The sequence below is a fragment of the Chelonoidis abingdonii genome, chromosome 7 (assembly GCF_003597395.2).
Source record: "Chelonoidis abingdonii isolate Lonesome George chromosome 7, CheloAbing_2.0, whole genome shotgun sequence".
Lineage (NCBI taxonomy): Eukaryota > Metazoa > Chordata > Testudines > Testudinidae > Chelonoidis > Chelonoidis abingdonii.
The window spans coordinates 91,086,908-91,103,213 of record NC_133775.1 but is presented as its reverse complement, the minus strand read 5'-3'; the positions used below and the strand labels follow the sequence as shown (position 1 = coordinate 91,103,213).

At 43.0% G+C, this 16,306-nt stretch overlaps 1 protein-coding gene across 1 annotated transcript; it reads left to right on the top strand.

Annotated features, from left to right (window-relative positions):
* Positions 1-375: 375 nt before the first annotated feature.
* Positions 376-15,494, top strand: STC2 (stanniocalcin 2). The gene is made up of 4 exons (XM_032801504.1): positions 376-696; positions 3,127-3,269; positions 6,212-6,423; positions 11,929-15,494. Exons 1-4 carry the CDS (start codon positions 546-548, stop codon positions 12,320-12,322), a joined length of 900 nt encoding a protein of 299 aa, XP_032657395.1. The 5' UTR covers positions 376-545; the 3' UTR covers positions 12,323-15,494.
* The last annotated feature ends 812 nt before the right edge of the window (positions 15,495-16,306 follow it).

The following is a 16,306-nucleotide window of genomic DNA, read 5'->3' as shown; positions in this document are numbered from 1 at the left end:
TGAATACAAAAGGAAAGAATAGATGGAGGGGGTGTACTGGACCCCAGAATCCCCTCTTTTCTCAGTCTCCCGGTGCTGCTTCTGAAGCTACAATGGCTGAGATTTTCCTTCCGAGACGCAAGATTTTAACTAGGTTGCAGTCTGTTCCTGTGTTTAAATGCTCCTTGTTGCTCATGATCATTATTGTGCAGTTTGCAACCTGCTGATGCAAGTTTCCTCACATTTTGTTCTACAGCGTGTAGTAGTTTAGAACGAGCACCGCCCCCTATGCGTAGTGTCACAGGGGGACAGGGCTCCTATTGGTCGGGCTGGTGGACAACACCTGCTCGACTCCTTCATTCAAGTGACACCAGAGCTTCCAGGGATATTTGAGGCACCATCCTTTCCCTTTCTGGCCACTTTGAGCACTTGCAGGAGCCCTGATCACATGCTATCCAGCGAGCAGATTACAAGAAGAGCAGTAGCCTCCATTTATACACGCTTTGAAAAGAAACAAGAGGTGGGAAACCCACCAAGGTCTCCAGTGTGGGGTTGCAACCAGGACCATGTGTGCAGAGCTGTTAAGTAAATTAGTTACCCTGGCGTTGGTATTTGCAAGCTTTGATCCAGTTTTGGGCACAGAAGCCACCAATCCGCCGGAAGGTCTCCAAGAGAGAGCCCCTCAACAGAAAGGGCGTCTGTCTTTGCAAAATACAGGTATGTGATCTAAAAAGGGGGGGAATGCTTGAAGACGCTGGTCTAATTAAACTCAAATGCAAACAAACTGCATGTTAAATATTGCTCAGTAAGGAAGTAGTTATAGAACAGAAATGGTGTCTTTCAGTTGCATTTACAGAGTATTGGATAACTAGACGTGCATAATGCCATATTTTTATGTGTGACTGTCAAAGATAAATCATGAGGAAATAAGTGTTCACTCCTAATTACCTTTAAAGCCCCAGCTAGCCAAGCACGTGCTGTCCTGTGAATCGCAGAGACAGCTAGCTCGCTGCATTTAATCTCTGCTAAACAATGATGAAATCCGTATAGAGATCAGTTTAGCGGCAAGGCAACTGGAAAGTTATTGTGATCATAAATGGTGAAGACGCGATTTTTGTTTAAGATTAGAGTTACTTGTGGCACCGAACCAGAAAAGTGCCATGGCGGTCCTTGCACACTGCAAATCAGTCCCACTTCAATCCTTTTAATTTTAAATAATCCAACCAGTCTGGAGGCAAACAAGAAACTCCAGCAGGTCAGACGCAGGCGATTTCTAATCCAGGAGATGCTGTTTGAACAGAGGTTTAGATTTCGTCTGAAAGAGAAGGTTTCTCTATGCTAAATACACAGTTAAAACATGGGGGTGGGGTGGGGGGAAACGTGACTGAAAATTACTAGAGCTGCTGCCTGCTTCTCTTGCGCACAGAACCAACTAATGATGCAATTGGCCATGGGGTTTCTCTTCTCATCCCTCCTCGTGTATTATCTGCCTAGTAGAAAGAACCGAGGCGTGCACATTACTGGATCTTTTCCCAGGCATGGAAAGAGCGCGAGGGAGCTGTACACTTTTCTCTTTTCTCTCTTACTTTTTTTTTAACTGTCTCAATGCTGCAAGCCTTGTTTAAACACACACACGAGCCGGAATGCACGAATGCCCATTAGGGACTGCCACATGTGAATCACGGCACTGTGCAATTCTCAGCAAACTGGGAGCCAGAACATGTGATCCGAGAACCGTCTGCAACCAAATGCCAACAGAAGCACTACAGCTGGGCTTCCAGACCCAAAAAAACCAAGATGCAGTTATACAACGCTTGACAAAGAGACTCCTTTTCATTTTGTGTGCCTCTGTATGTGCAGCTTTCCACGTGGGAATAACACAATGCCAGGTCACACTGATTAACTGATTTCCAACTCCCCTTGGTTTTGTAACTGGAAAGCCCCATGTGGCTTTTTCTGCCCTCCCTCCTCTTTTCGCTCCCCCCTGCGCATCTGATAGTCTTTCTTTTTACCTGAACACAAACTCCTAAGACATCGTCGGGGTCGTTACTACACGGTATTTGCACATATTAATTTTCTTGTTGAGATATATTAAGAGACATTCCATTATCTCCTAACTCACTACTTTACATCAACATTTTGTTCTCCTCTTTGCCCTAAGTGAATTAAAATTAAAAGGAAAGTTGCTGGAAGGGATTTCAGATGGCAGCATGTCAAGGGGGAAGGCTGCAGATGTTTTAAAAGCATGCTGCGGTTTAGAGAGGGATTAGGGCTAGATCCCAAAAAGTGAGCTTTAATTAAAGGTGCCACTAGTAAATGAGTACAACAAATTCTTAGCATCCTCAGTTCTGCTCTAAAAGCTGCCCCTATTTGACTTTATCCTTAAGCTTCTCAGCAACCACTTTCCTTTTGGTAGCATTTTTTTAAGGAAGGGCAAGGAGCTGCCTTGTTCAGATTTTGGTTTGAACGTGTCTGTTCAATGTTTGAAATAAAACATTATTTGCTTCAATATTGTACAAAAGTTTAGAAGGGGAAAAATAACAGATTCAGTGTGCATATGGCTGAAAGGTCTATTAATCTGAATTTTTGGATAGTAAGGAGGGTGATGGGGAGGGGGCTCATGCAACAAGGGGCTCTGTCCCCCATTGAAAATTAGTGGGAATTTTGCCATTGACTGCAAAGGCAGCAGGATTGGGGTCCCCAGTGGTCAGCAAATAGTGGTGTGTTAATCACCAGACACTGGTTCGGAGTCCTAGACAAAATAAATGTTAGCCTGATCCTGCAGTTCTCACTCAGGCAAAATTCCCATTCAGGTTAATGAGGGACTTTGCGAGAGTAGGAATTGTAAATCAGACCCATCATATGCTTGGAAAGAATGAAACAACATAAGATATTTTCAAGTGACTATGGCTACGATGTAAGTGGAGTGAATTTGGCATTTACTTTTTGGATCTTACATTCATAACAAAATGCATAAAAATGTTGGCCTAATTTCTGCAAAAAGTGGACATGTGGTGGGTACAGGAACGGTTGTCTCATGTGCTTTTCCTTTTGAACTGATGATCTTAGCAAAATAACTCTTCTCTCTCCCCTCACCCCCATTTATGAATATTTGTACAAATTAACCATAATCAATGGTCATTTTAGCTGAAATCCAGCACTGCCTGGTTAATGCTGGCGATGTGGGATGTGGAGTGTTTGAATGTTTTGAAAACAACTCTTGTGAGATCCGAGGCTTACATGAGATCTGCATGACTTTCCTACACAACGCTGGAAAATTTGATGCCCAGGTAACCAAAAAAAAAAAAGAGGGGAGGGGGGTGGAATACCTGGAAGTATATGTTTAGAAGGTGCTATATTTAATTTAATGATTTTTTAAAATACATCTTTAAAATAAGGCTTTAATTAAGGACCAAATCTTCTCTTCCACATGCCCAACTCCCATTTCCTTAATTAAGAATTGGATGCATACAACCCCATTGACTTGAATGGTATTGCATCAAACCCTAAGAATAGAATAACATAAGCATTGTGTTTAAGTTGTCCTATGCAACAGACATTCTGTTTCCTACTGAGCTGTACCTCCACCTAAGAATTTTTTTCTAGTGGACCTGTGATAACAAAAATGGAATGGTGATGATGCCATGAATGGATCCTGCAGTCCTCATTCAGACAAAACTCCTGCTGCATTGATTAAGGACTATAGGATTGATCCCATTGACACAAATTGAAATATTTGAAATATTGTAAGTTCTTAGAGGCACAGGGAGTATTGTGTATGTATCATTTTACTACTTAAGTGACATATGTATATATGATGCTGAAAATATCTCTATATCAACTGAAGTATCACACTTTAGCATTCCCTATGCAAATCTGATCAAATTAATTCAAGTGAGTTGATGGATACACTTTTCCAAACCATCTAAGTGACTTAGGAGCCTAAGTCCCGTTTTCAAAAGTTACTTAGGCATGTTTGAAAATTTTATCCAATGTGACCTTAAATTATTTTCAAGAACTACACACAACTAGCACAGGCATCTCCAAAAGCTGCTGTATTCAAATAGTCCTTTGGCTCGAACACTGACAATAAAATACATTCTTTAGGCAGTATGCGGTATTAAGTTTGTCTCCTTCATTTTCTCTCCAGACCATTTAGGCATCACTGAAGCATCCTGTTATTATGTCTCGTAAACCTACTCTCCCATTTCAGTGTGGAGAGAAGAGAACATTACAACGGGCCAGCGGCATTTGGCTTGACGCGTGCAGTTTACAGCATAACTTTACTGAAGTCACCCAGCTGTAGCCTAATGGCACTTTATACAGCATAGTAGAAAGCAGAGCTGTCTTGCAGATCCAGCTGTTCTATTTAGTTGGGTCCTGGGACCAGACCTAGCAGAAAAACAAATTCCCCTGTGCTGGAGATTTTAGGCTGAGATTTGCAAAGATACATAAAGGATCTGGATGTCCAGTAAAATTGATGGGAACTGTGTGTCCAGATCCTCTGGGCATCTTTGAAAATCTCAGCCTTAGTTTCCAGGCAACTGCCAGAGAATGATAATTAGAGATTATTTTATTTTATACATTATATATTATCAACAAGCAAAAAGTTTATGGAAGTAAAGCCATGGGAAAACCAAACACATATGAAATTATTGCATAAAAGCCAGCAAATAATTGCTCCATTGGCCATGTTCATATCTTCAAAGAGAACAGGGGCTATATTACATCCAGATTGTTTCTACTGCAATGCAGTAGACACGGATCCATGGGAACAAATTGTCCTCTAAAATATACATGTGTAATTCCCATTGACTTTAATTTCTTCTCTTCAGTTTCTTTTACTGGCCTTATCACTACAATATCTGAGCAAGTTCCAGAATCCTATCTGACATGACTAGTGTTTGTCACACGTGATTCTCTCTTTTCCTTACCCCACTTTTTTTCTCCAGTGGCAAAAATGTGAGACTGGGTTTTTTAAAACATTATTTCTTCTGTGTGTACAATAGTTAGTTAAAGTCTACTGTGCTGTGTGTTTGTTACTGAATGCAAGGTCAAAGAAGTGCACCTGGCACTTGGAATGGAAGGTAGTGATGTTTGACACAGTACTTTGATCAGTGGGGAACATGTGTGTCTCGCTCTCAGTTCTGTGTGAATCTGGTATAACAATTGATCTCAGAGTTACAAGGGTGTAAATCTGGAATCAGAGAGAGCAAAAATCAGCCCATTGATCACCCATCAGCTAGGATAACCTGAGGCTAATAAAAACTGGGGCAACACGGGATCGCTACCACCCAGCTGTCACTCAACAAGGAGACGAAAGCTGAGCATAGTTGCCAAGAGAATTGTGACATACATATATAGTAGGGCTAGCTATAATATCTAATGGTGGACAGAAGAAAGGATAGGGATGGGCATGCCTTGACTATTCCTCTGTAAAGCAATATGAGGAGAGCATGGAAGATGGTTTGGACATCGCCTAAATTGCCTTTATTGTCTTCAATTTGCTTGTGAAGGCTTCAGGTTAAAATGTCTTCCCTCCAGCAGACACAAACATCAAGATGTTATTGTGGGTGGCTTATGAGAGTGGGCTGGTAGCATTGATTTGGGGAGTCTTTTATTGTGAGGATAGGAGAGGGAAACAGGAAATACTGAAGCCAGGGGTTTCCTTAAGGGGACGGGGAGTGCTTCTATAAGAGCTATGTGAACTTTGCAAACTGATAAGGAAAGGCAGTTTTAGTGTGACTGACGGTGAATATGCCCTTTGTGGTCCTGGAGACTCAAAAAACACATTCGGTCACTCTCATCAGTGATGTAAGCCCAATGTAGTCCATGGTGACAGACCAGGAATGAATTTAGTTCATTAAGTTGGGCTCTCTGTTGTTTAGAATGAAGCCGCTTCTTTCTCTCCTAGACCAGCAAGGACAGGGGCTGTGGTAGAGGCAGGGCACACTCAGTGCTGGGAGGAGGCAATGAAAGCATTACAACCATGGAGAAAACCAGACGCAACCAGCCTAGGAACAGCATCCAGCCCTTCTAGAATGGCAGGACAGGACAACCGGACGTGGCCTTTAGGAGCAAAGAAATAAAACGGGGGGAGACATTAACAAATAGCCTTAGCAGTCTAATAACCCTTGACTCTGTCATGTGCAGAAGTGGCTAGTTGAGCATAAATCACCCGATGTGCTTAATGGACACAAATATAGAACTACTCCATTTCTTATCTTCTCAGGGAAAATCCTTCATTAAAGATGCTCTGAAGTGTAAGGCTCACGCCCTGAGACACAAATTCAGCTGCATCAGTCGCAAGTGCCCTGCCATTAAAGACATGGTGTTCCAGTTACAGCGGGAGTGCTACCTGAAACACGACCTCTGCTCTGCCGCCAAGGAGAATGTCCAAGTCATTGTGGATATGATTCACTTCAAAGACCTGCTGCAGCACGAGTAAGTATGAATGTGCAAGGAGCCTGGTATTGTAGTAAGGGTGAGGGAAGAATTTCACCTAAAAAGACATTTCGTCTACTGGGTTGTATAGTCATTCCCCCAGGAGACAAGAAATCCTGAGTTCCGTCCCATCTAATTGTGTCCTTGAGCAAGTCACTTAACTATTCTGCCTCAGTTTCTCATCTGTCAAATGGGATAGCTCTTTTCGTAGAGGTGCTGCAAAGACTGGTTGACATTTTACAAAAGTGATGAGTAGTATCTTACACAGACATGACCTTGGGAGGGGAACAAATGTGTTGAAGTTGGATCAATTTTTTTTTTTAAGCTATGGCATTATTATTTGTTTTCAGAAGTACCCACAATGTGCCAGGCACTTTTCAAACAAAAAAGAAGGCTCAGTCCCTGCCCCAAAGATCTTCTATTTTAAAAGAGAAAACAAACTGACCGAAGAAAGAGAGAAAACATATAAGTGAAGTGGTATTTACACTAGGTAATAACAGTTTGATGCCACGGTTCTATTTTGTAAAGAAATAGATTATCCCCAGGTATCTGCAGCTGTTACTGAAATAACAGATGTCATACTCTCCCCTCATCCAAACAACATAATCTTGCATGAAGATTAATTGCAGTCCATTTCTGATTGCTTTATGAAATTCCCAAGTATTCATATTCCTAAAGCATCTTGTTGTTGCTGTTAGTCACAGAAACTGCCTAGACCGTCATGAAGAAAAGCCCCATACTCCTATTCTCATCAACCCCATATGCTTGCCAAGGAAATGTCTAAGGACACAACTGCATACAAAATGGAACATTAGAGTCTAGATTTGCAGTAGTTCCCCTCTTTTGGGAGTACAGTTTACACCTGCAGTGAATGGCCGGTATAAGTCTTATTAATAACACATCTAAACTACCCAAATAGCAGGAGCAAATCAGGCACAAACTACTGTGGTTTGTGCCCACCCTTCATTTGCTAGTGCAAAAATGAGAGACTACTTTTCTGCAGATGGAAATTGCACCCAGAAACAGGGATGCTCAGCCACAGGCTGTCAGAAAAATTATCACTGGACATCTTCATACCATACCCCAATGATTTCTCATTCCCTATTGAATAACCAAACCCTCTAAACCCATAGACAATGACAGATAACACCCAGCTGTTCTATAGCACTTTTCATCAGAAGATCCCCAAGTGCTTTACCAAGGAGGTCAGTATCATTATCCCCATTTTACAGGTGAGGAAACTGAGGCACAGAGCAATGAAATGACCAGTTCAACTTTCAAAGTAAGTGTTAGTGTTGCATTCTTAGTCACCAAGGCCTTTGAAAATCCCAACCTAATTCCCCTACGTTCTGTTAAAATCCCACCCTTAAACTCCAGGTTACGCTTAAGGAGATGGAGCTGTGACACAAATTTACTCCATCGTTAATTACAGTTTCTCAAAGTGAACAGGGCCCACTGAGAGCAACTTTTCTTCCATGAGCATGGACCTTCCTGAAGCTAGGATCAACAGCATGGCTGGTGTCCTCGCGGTTGTTTTTTGCATTGCCATTTCTGGTCTCTGTCCTCGTGGCAGAGGATGAGAGTGTTGTGGAGGCACCAGCATGCCAGGCTTCTTCTGGGATAGTGAGGGCAAACAGTGTGTCACACTGCACACCAGCACCAGCATTTCAGGAGCTGGATTAACAGGCTGTAAATTAGTGGATACTTGTCTACAGGTAAAACTTTTTAGCTCCATAGATGAAAGATGCAATAAGAACAGAGTGCTTTGCCAAGGTGAGTCAATGTTCCCCACTTTACAGAGTGGGTAAGACCAGAATTCTCAAAAGTGGCCTTAGTTTTTGGGTCCTCAGCTCGGTACACCTCCTGCCTGGTCAGCTAAGCTCTTTTAGAGCTATGAGTGCTCAGTGCCTCTGAAAATCAGACCCTGCCTATCCCAAGTTGGGCTCTCAAAATAGAGGCCCCCAAAATCAGGACAAGTTTTGAGAATTTTGGACCTAGTGACTTGCCCAGAGGCAATCAGCAAGTGGGTGGCAAAGCTGGGAATAAACCCAGGTCTATTGACTCCGTGTTTTGCGCAGGTCACTAGGACACAGCTATCCTGTAGCCAGGATAGCAAGTAGGATGAGGAGAGTGTGAAGTCAAGGGACGGAGAAGAGGCACTCCTCAGAGCTCTGGCAGACTATAAACACCTGTAAAGGGCACAACTAACAAAGGCTTCTAATTGTACCAGGAAAACCATGCTACCATTTTTCAGGTGATTTTGTAGAGCCAAAGTCCAATTTTTTTAAAGGATGTCAGTAAAATTCTCACTGGCTCAGTTGTCAGGCATGTCCTGTCATTCACAGTTTCTGTTTCAAATAAAAGACAAAACTTTAGACCAGGAAACATTATTGACGCTCATTCTCACCACCTCCTCCTGTACTATTCCAAAATGAGCAGTCTCTTGTCATATTATTTTTACCAGTTTCTCTTCACGTGTAAGCTAAACAGCACCTTGTGGGCTGTAAGGGCACCTCTTGGGGAGCAGGTTGGGGGAATGGAGGTTTGGATCTATTTTTTTATTATAATGGTGAAAATGGTCAGAACAGTTGCACTTCCAGGATCCGTTATGCTTCAAATAACTAAAAAAATCCCACCACCACTACCCCAGTCAGGAATCCAAAGATGGATTCCTTATTCCTTAAACTCCTTCCTTCAAAGATGTTGCATCTCCAGACATTAGTGATTCCATACAAACTTCAGTTTAACAACAGAGTAAAATCTTGGTACTTTCATCCACTCTACTATCCTCGTTTGCTAGCTCTCCTTATCCCTCCCTGTCTATTTTGCCTGTTTCAAGAGGATAGCTTCAGGTACAGGGCTCATCTGGCACCCAGCACTATGCACAACTGGTCTCCACCGAAGATGACATCAGCACCACTCTGTGTCAGATTCAACCTTGGTGTAAGTGGGCTGGGCACATCACTGAAATCAGTGGAGCTGCCACTGCTTACGCTATGGCTGAATTGGGACCCTTGAGAATGCTAAAGTTGCAATTCAGGTGGTTCCTTTGACTAGAGACTTTTTTAACTGTATCATCCTTCTGGGCTCTCCCAGCCTGTCTGCTAAGAATCTGCTGTACTGGTGCTACTGCCTTACCAGATGTGCTCCTGCAAGTGTTCTCCTTGTCCTCTCTGACACTTCACTAAGTAAGCTGGGCGTCATCCATTCACTGGCCCTGGTGTGTCATGTGAATGCAGCACCACAGGATGCGACTCAAATTAAAAATTGTCAGTCAGTAGTTTTCCCAGTTGGTGGATGATTGCCAAGTGTGATCAGAATTCTGCCTGTACTCTCAGGCTAGCCCAAAGGCGTTGAGTCACTTGCCATAGAATGGCAATCCTCTTGCCATCTGCCTCAGTTGGGTGGGGGTGAAGATAGTTTCAATCTATCCTTGTTGGGAAAGAAATGGAACCAAATAAGTCTGGAGAAGACAACTCAATATGGTAACAAACTGTGCTTTCAAGGTGGACTTCAAGTCTCCTAGCTACATAGAATTAAATCAGTGGCCTATTGATCTTGCTTCCAGCAGAGGCAGAAAATAACCCAGAGAAACCCCTAGCCTGTTGCGCAATGCTGTTCACCTGGGTGGGGAAATTCCTCCCTGACCTAGGCAGGTGATTAGTTTATGCCCTGAGGTGTGAGATTTGGTTACTGTTATGTACAATAATATGAGTATCTACCAGTGTTACAATTAAATAGCGTGACTTTGCAAGTCAGTTTTCCGTAATTAGCTAGATATTTTAGGAACTCGATAGGCCACATGGGAAGGGAATTGGCTAATTTTAAGGTCCCACATTTCAGCTGACGACTAAGAGGGAGGTGGGGGGAAGGAGACAGAAGGGTGGCCATGCTGAAACATGCACAGTCACAGAGCATTAGGTCAGTGGCAGATGTGCTGACAGGGCTTTGGAGAAAACACTATCTAGGTATTTATACTGTGCTGACCACTGTAGTATCTAATGATATTAAAAACATCTCCTTAGCTCAGGGCAAGTTTGCATATTTCCTTTTTATGTGAATGGTGTGTCCAGTAGGCTTCACTATTCTTTTTCCCTGTAGGATATTTTCTTACTACTGCCACTCCTTGAGAGGGTCCAGAGACCTTGCCCCTTCCCTCCCAGAAAACATAAGCAGAGTGATGCTTTGATAAATCGCCACTAGGTCAGTTAGGAGCTGCCCTTTTTCAGCCCCCCACATCCCAGCTATTCTAGAGAGCCAAAGATTCTGCTTTCAGTCCCAGCTTTTTCTCTACTGTAGTCCCAAGGAGTAAAGGCTGAGTCCCATATGGGCTCTCATATGACCGTAATTTGTAGAAGTGAATAAAGTTTTTAGAGGCCACATGTAGGACTGATTTAATATCTGTTAGAGAAGTATCAGGAAGCAATATCCTACCCTGACAAGATTTGGATTCAGTCTTGTAATAGGTATTTTCTGGCTCTAACTGCTCTGAAATCACAATTTCACAATTAGCCTAAGGCTATGCCAACACTCCAAATTACTTAGGTATAACTTAGGTCGTGGACAGTGCTATGTTGGTGGGAGAGTTTTTCCCGCCGATATAGCTACAGCTTCTCCCAGAGGCAGGAGTTATTAAGCCGATGGGAGAACTCTCTCCTGTCAACACAGAGCATCTTCACCAGAAGAGCTACAGCAGTGCAGCTGCATCGGAGCTGCTGTAGTGTAGACACAGCCCGAGTAAATGCAGGACTGGAGGCAGTCCATCTCTGGGACAGTTGGTGACAATTCTGCCTCTGCTACGTATATGTTTTTTATTTTCAACTTAAAAATAAATCTTTGTGCTTGTGGCAGCCAAAAGCATCCCCCCTCAAATCTATGCAACTCTCCAGCCCATATCAACTCAGGTGCAGGGGGGGACAGGAGGGAGAACGGGCATTGGGTACAAAGTTCATCTTGACTCCTCAAATGGGTGAGCTGTTCCCAAGCATGCAATTGACTGATCAGACACCATATAATCATCCACTTTTTTGTGCTAAAATACATAAGCAGTATTGACTCCACACAAGCAGCAACACAGGTCTCCTGATTCCTATTCCTACCCCCTTGTTTTGTCCACTAGACAATTCAACATTCTGCATCTGTTGCCCATCGTAACCCAACTAGCCATGTCTCTGTAGAAGCCATGCCTAATGCAGCTTCCAGGTGTAGGGGGATGGGACATTATTGTTCACTTGGTGGAGATGCTGCCAAAGGACTCAAGTCTCAATTATAGTAACATATAGGATATAAAACGTAGCTGCCAGATGAGGGAACTCCTGTACTGCATTTAAGTCTTCTATAGCATCTGGCCACTAGCTGACAAGTACAGTCAGCCCCAAGCAGATGCTCTGGAGTAAGCAAGAGGAGAATAAAGAACAGTGATCTCACACCCACTTGCTGATGTGTAACCTTCTTGCAACACGATTCTCTTTTAACTTCCCCTTCTGCTGTTTGATTTACTTCCAGGCCATATGTCGACCTGGTGAACATTCTGCTCACATGTGGGGATGAAGTGAAAAAGGCTATCACCAGAAGCATCCAGACCCAGTGTGAACAGAACTGGGGAAGCCTATGCTCCATCCTGAGCTTCTGCACCTCAGTCGTGCACAGCGACTCCACACTGGGTCCTGAGAGGAAGCCAGGTGAAGCCACCAAAGCCTCTACCGGCCGTGGGGACATACTAGTCCACCCTGAGTCTGACCACAGGGAGAGCTCACGAGCTGCCAAGGGAGAGAGAGGTGGCAGGGCTCACTTGAACACCCACCCCCGGGTTAAAGCTGGAGCTCACAGCCCCAAAGGGGCACACGGGATCATTGAGCGGGCAGAAGAACTGTCCGACTTCTCTGACATCCGAAGGTGAAAGGAGGCACCAACTCAACCCTCCCCCTCCACCAAAACTTCCTCCATTGAGTCCATCTTCTTAGCTATGGACATTCCAAAACCTTTACCATTCAGAGGGGTGATGTCAAGCACAGGGCATTGTGGCATATGTGGACATCAGTGATAGTGTATAGATTAGTAGAAGGAGAGCAGTGGTTCTGGGTTATTGATTGTCTCCAGAGAATTGGACACTCATATAACCAATGGGTGAGACAAAAATTTTACCACCACCACCCCTTTTAAAAACAACAGAACAAGTGGATATTGTTTTCAATTTGCCTTTCTTCTGGTTGGGGAAAAGGGTGCAGGGAGGGCTCAGCCAGCTTTTATTTTGGCCATTCTCAGCTCACAGCTCCACTATGCTTAGGGGGCAGTCTCCAAGCAAATGGCAGAATTCCAAACGGATTTTCTCTGCCCATGGCTGTGACTGTAAGAGTTCAAAGTGGGCTGCTGTGACACGCTAATGAAATAAATATCCAGTTTATTGCACGGGGAGATTGATGTTTTGAGCTACGTCATTTTCTCAAGTCCTGAGCCATTGTTCCTGTCAGGGTGACACTATCCGACTTAAAAATGCCCCCTTGTATGTATTTTAACCACTGCTTAACTTTACTTTATTTATCCAGTTACTCCAAGATGTCGGTGGCCTAAGTAGCCAGCTTTGTGACCTGCTTAGTATCAGAATGAGCACATTTTCCACAGACCTCCGAAGTCCCCAGGCATGTCCTCTTTCAGAACCTGCGGCTGTGCTCACAGAGGAGCATTTGCTGCAGCAGCCTCCCCACTTGTGAGCAACCCAAAATGTGGGGCTTAGGCACAAAGTTGATGTGTCCTTAAGCTTTGGGGGCTTAGGGAGTATTGTGGAGGCCTGTTGAAGATCTGTCCCTTCTATTGTCTTTGGAAGCATCATTATGGAGTTTGCAGGGTTGTAGAGACTGAGTGTTCTAAATCTGGCCACAGGCCATGGTTTATCAAAGTGCCAAAAATGACTATGGGATAGTGAGAGACAGTTAACTTTTTTTTTTTAAACTAGCACACTGGGTAGTGACCTCCAAACCCTACAGAGTGAGAGTGAAATGCAGAGTGATAAGGTGGGTTTGGAGAGCTTAATCTTCTTGAGTGATTTAAAGTTAGGGTGAGATGCTATGGTGCATCCTTTCTTATCCCCATATGCAAATGTGACCCTCAAGTTGCATTGCTGCAACCACCTATTCTAGGATGTTATTCTTAAAACATTGGTTATCGTGTCCAAAGGCAGAGAGGAGTGGGAACTTCAGTAACGTCTGTTGGGGAAGGATGAGCTTTCGTGCAAGATAGTATCACACCAAGGATCTGAGCACTGGCCTTTTGCTTCAGAAGGCCTGGAGTCAAATCACCAGTGGCAGAAAGGCAGTTTGGTACAGCCTGAACTAACACAGGGAACTGACCTACATCTTTGTCACTTGGTGGGAGTGGAGATGATTAGCGCCACAAGGGATTTAGCTATAACTCCCACTGAGTCAAATTCTGCTTCTGGATATGTGTATGTGGCTTCCAGTATCTTCAGTGGGAGATTTGTTCATATATCCCTTAGCAGAATCTTGGGCATTACTCTTAATAGAAGACATGTGGGTAAATCTCCTTGGTTGGGAGGGAGCAAGGAACAACCATTAACCTGAAGAGTTACACTGTTATACAGCCATCAACCTCTTGATCAAAAAAGATCCCGATCCTACTCCCATTGAAGTCTCTGACAAAACTCTCATCTGACCTTGGGGAATCTAGGATCAGGCCAAGAGCCCTTGAGGAGTGGGCAAGTTCCTTCTAGTATGTGGACAAGATGACTGATTCAGTCATGGCAATGGTGGCCCTTGGCTCATACACACAGAAGGTGCAACTCAGAGGGACTGTAGTTCCCTAGCTAATGTCAATGCACATACACCGCTTCCAATGGTTTGCTTTGAAGGACACCCTCCTTGCCCCAAAACAAAGTGTCTTGCTGCTGGTGATGCAATAGGAAAGTCTCTGGTCTCCCTCACTGTGAACTCCTCATGAGCATCCCACTGCCCCATGATGACACATAGGCAAAGTAAAGGACAAGCTCAAACCGAAAAGAGAACCAAACCCTGACAGCAAAAAGGACTTGCTACCAAGTTAATATTCTTGCCTAACTCCATTAAGGTCTCTCTCTCTCTCTCTCTCTCTCTCATTAAAGGTCTGATTCATCTATGAGAACCAAACGTATAGCGATATATATAAACTCTTGAATGTCTTAGTCAACATATCACCTCAGCATGCATACAATTTACTTTTATTCATTCATTCTGCATGAGGAAAAGTATATATTCCTCCATCTCGTTAATTCAATGAAAATTTCTTTATTGTTTCAAGGGGGCAGGGATTTTGTATATGGCATAACTTTTTTTTCCTCTGTGTGTGAAGATTTTCTGTGTTCATCTACTGATTCCACATATGCTATTATTGTAAATATTTAACATTTCTATTTATTATAGTGTCTCCATTTAAAAACCAAACACTGCTGGCTATGGTAATTTAAACGTATGTCATGACCTGTGTTGTATATATTCATGCCACTAGTATGTTTTTGTTGTTGTTTACAGCAACGTAAATGTAATTTTATACAGTTCCATAATGTTATTGATAGCACAAATCATTTATTTATTGTTAAACCTTCTTTCATGTCTAACAAGTAGGGTATGTTTACCTGAGAGTATGTTATCAAGACATCTACATAGCCTTAATTCTTTGTGAAATCAATTAAAAAATCTACTGTCCCCTTAGAGACCTTATGATACGCTGATCAACAATCCTCCTGAACCTGCTGTTTGCAAAGGAGGTTTAACTTCAAAAACAAGGTCTGGATATTTCTCTTAAGTTTTGCATCTGAAAAAAAAACCACCCATAAGAGAAACTGGGAAAAGTAAAATGCTTACTGGAAAATACAGAAATAACCAATCACCCCACAAAAACACTGTCCTGTTTTTAAAAATGAAGTTCTGAAACGTAATTAAAAAACTGTCCTTAAATTCCAGTTCTCTGGGAGAAAAACATACTAGTTCTATCTCATATAGAATTTACAGCCAAATAAGCTTGTAAACATTGCATATGGATTTAGACAAAGCTCTGTATCTTTTCACACTGCTATTATTTTTCCTGAAACACTAATAAATGTTTTGAAAAAGTCTTGCTGAGATTAGGATTATTATTTTTTAAGTGCAATTCTAGCTATGTTGGTAAGAGATAAGAAACCACATTGAAGCTGGGCTTTTAAACAACATAGATACATTCAATGGGCTAGACCCTGAGGTAAGCCTGAGCTGCACTTGGCTTACCTGAGAAAGGAAGAGGGCAATGATTTCCTGGTAGTCCTTTCCCCCAATCCTGAGGGCTAATTTGACCTTGGAGCAAGTTAGAACAGCCTCAGGGATGTTCTAGTTTGCACCAGCTGGAAGGGTGCCCTAGGGCCATTTGCTCCAACCACCTCCCTCCTACTCCCTGAACACATCCTTATGTCAGGGGAGCAGGAGCAGGAGCTGGTGAAGTAGACCTGACTGCAGTCTGGGGATTCCCTATGCAAGCTAGAGACTGTACGGCTGGTTCTTTATCCAGCTTTCTGGCCACTTTTACACTGTCACAGTGGGGCCAGGAGCTGGGTCTTTGTTTACTCTTTTGCAGTAGAGAAAGCCAAACAGCAGATCTTGACTCCATCATTGTATTATTTAAAGGGCCTGATTCTGAAGTCCTTAAACTAAGCTCCCATTGATTTCAGTGGGAGTTTTGCCTAAGCACGGGCTTCAGGGTTATGTTATTTAGGTACATATAATACCACTGTATAGATAAAAGAGTCCTGCTCAGACTTAGTTCTGTTTTTAAACTGTTCATCTTGAAGGGTGAGAAGCAGATATGGAGATACATTGGTGCTCACAGATTCACCTTTCATCTCTGGAGCCTTGGGGTCAAATAT

Coding starts and splice junctions, on each gene's coding strand:
- STC2 (XM_032801504.1), top strand. CDS start 546: ATGTGTGCAGAGCTGTTAAGTAAATTAGTTACCCTGGCGTTGGTATTT. Junction 697..3,126: donor TCTGTCTTTGCAAAATACAG/GTATGTGATCTA, acceptor TGGTCATTTTAG/CTGAAATCCAGCACTGCCTG. Junction 3,270..6,211: donor CTGGAAAATTTGATGCCCAG/GTAACCAAAAAA, acceptor TTATCTTCTCAG/GGAAAATCCTTCATTAAAGA.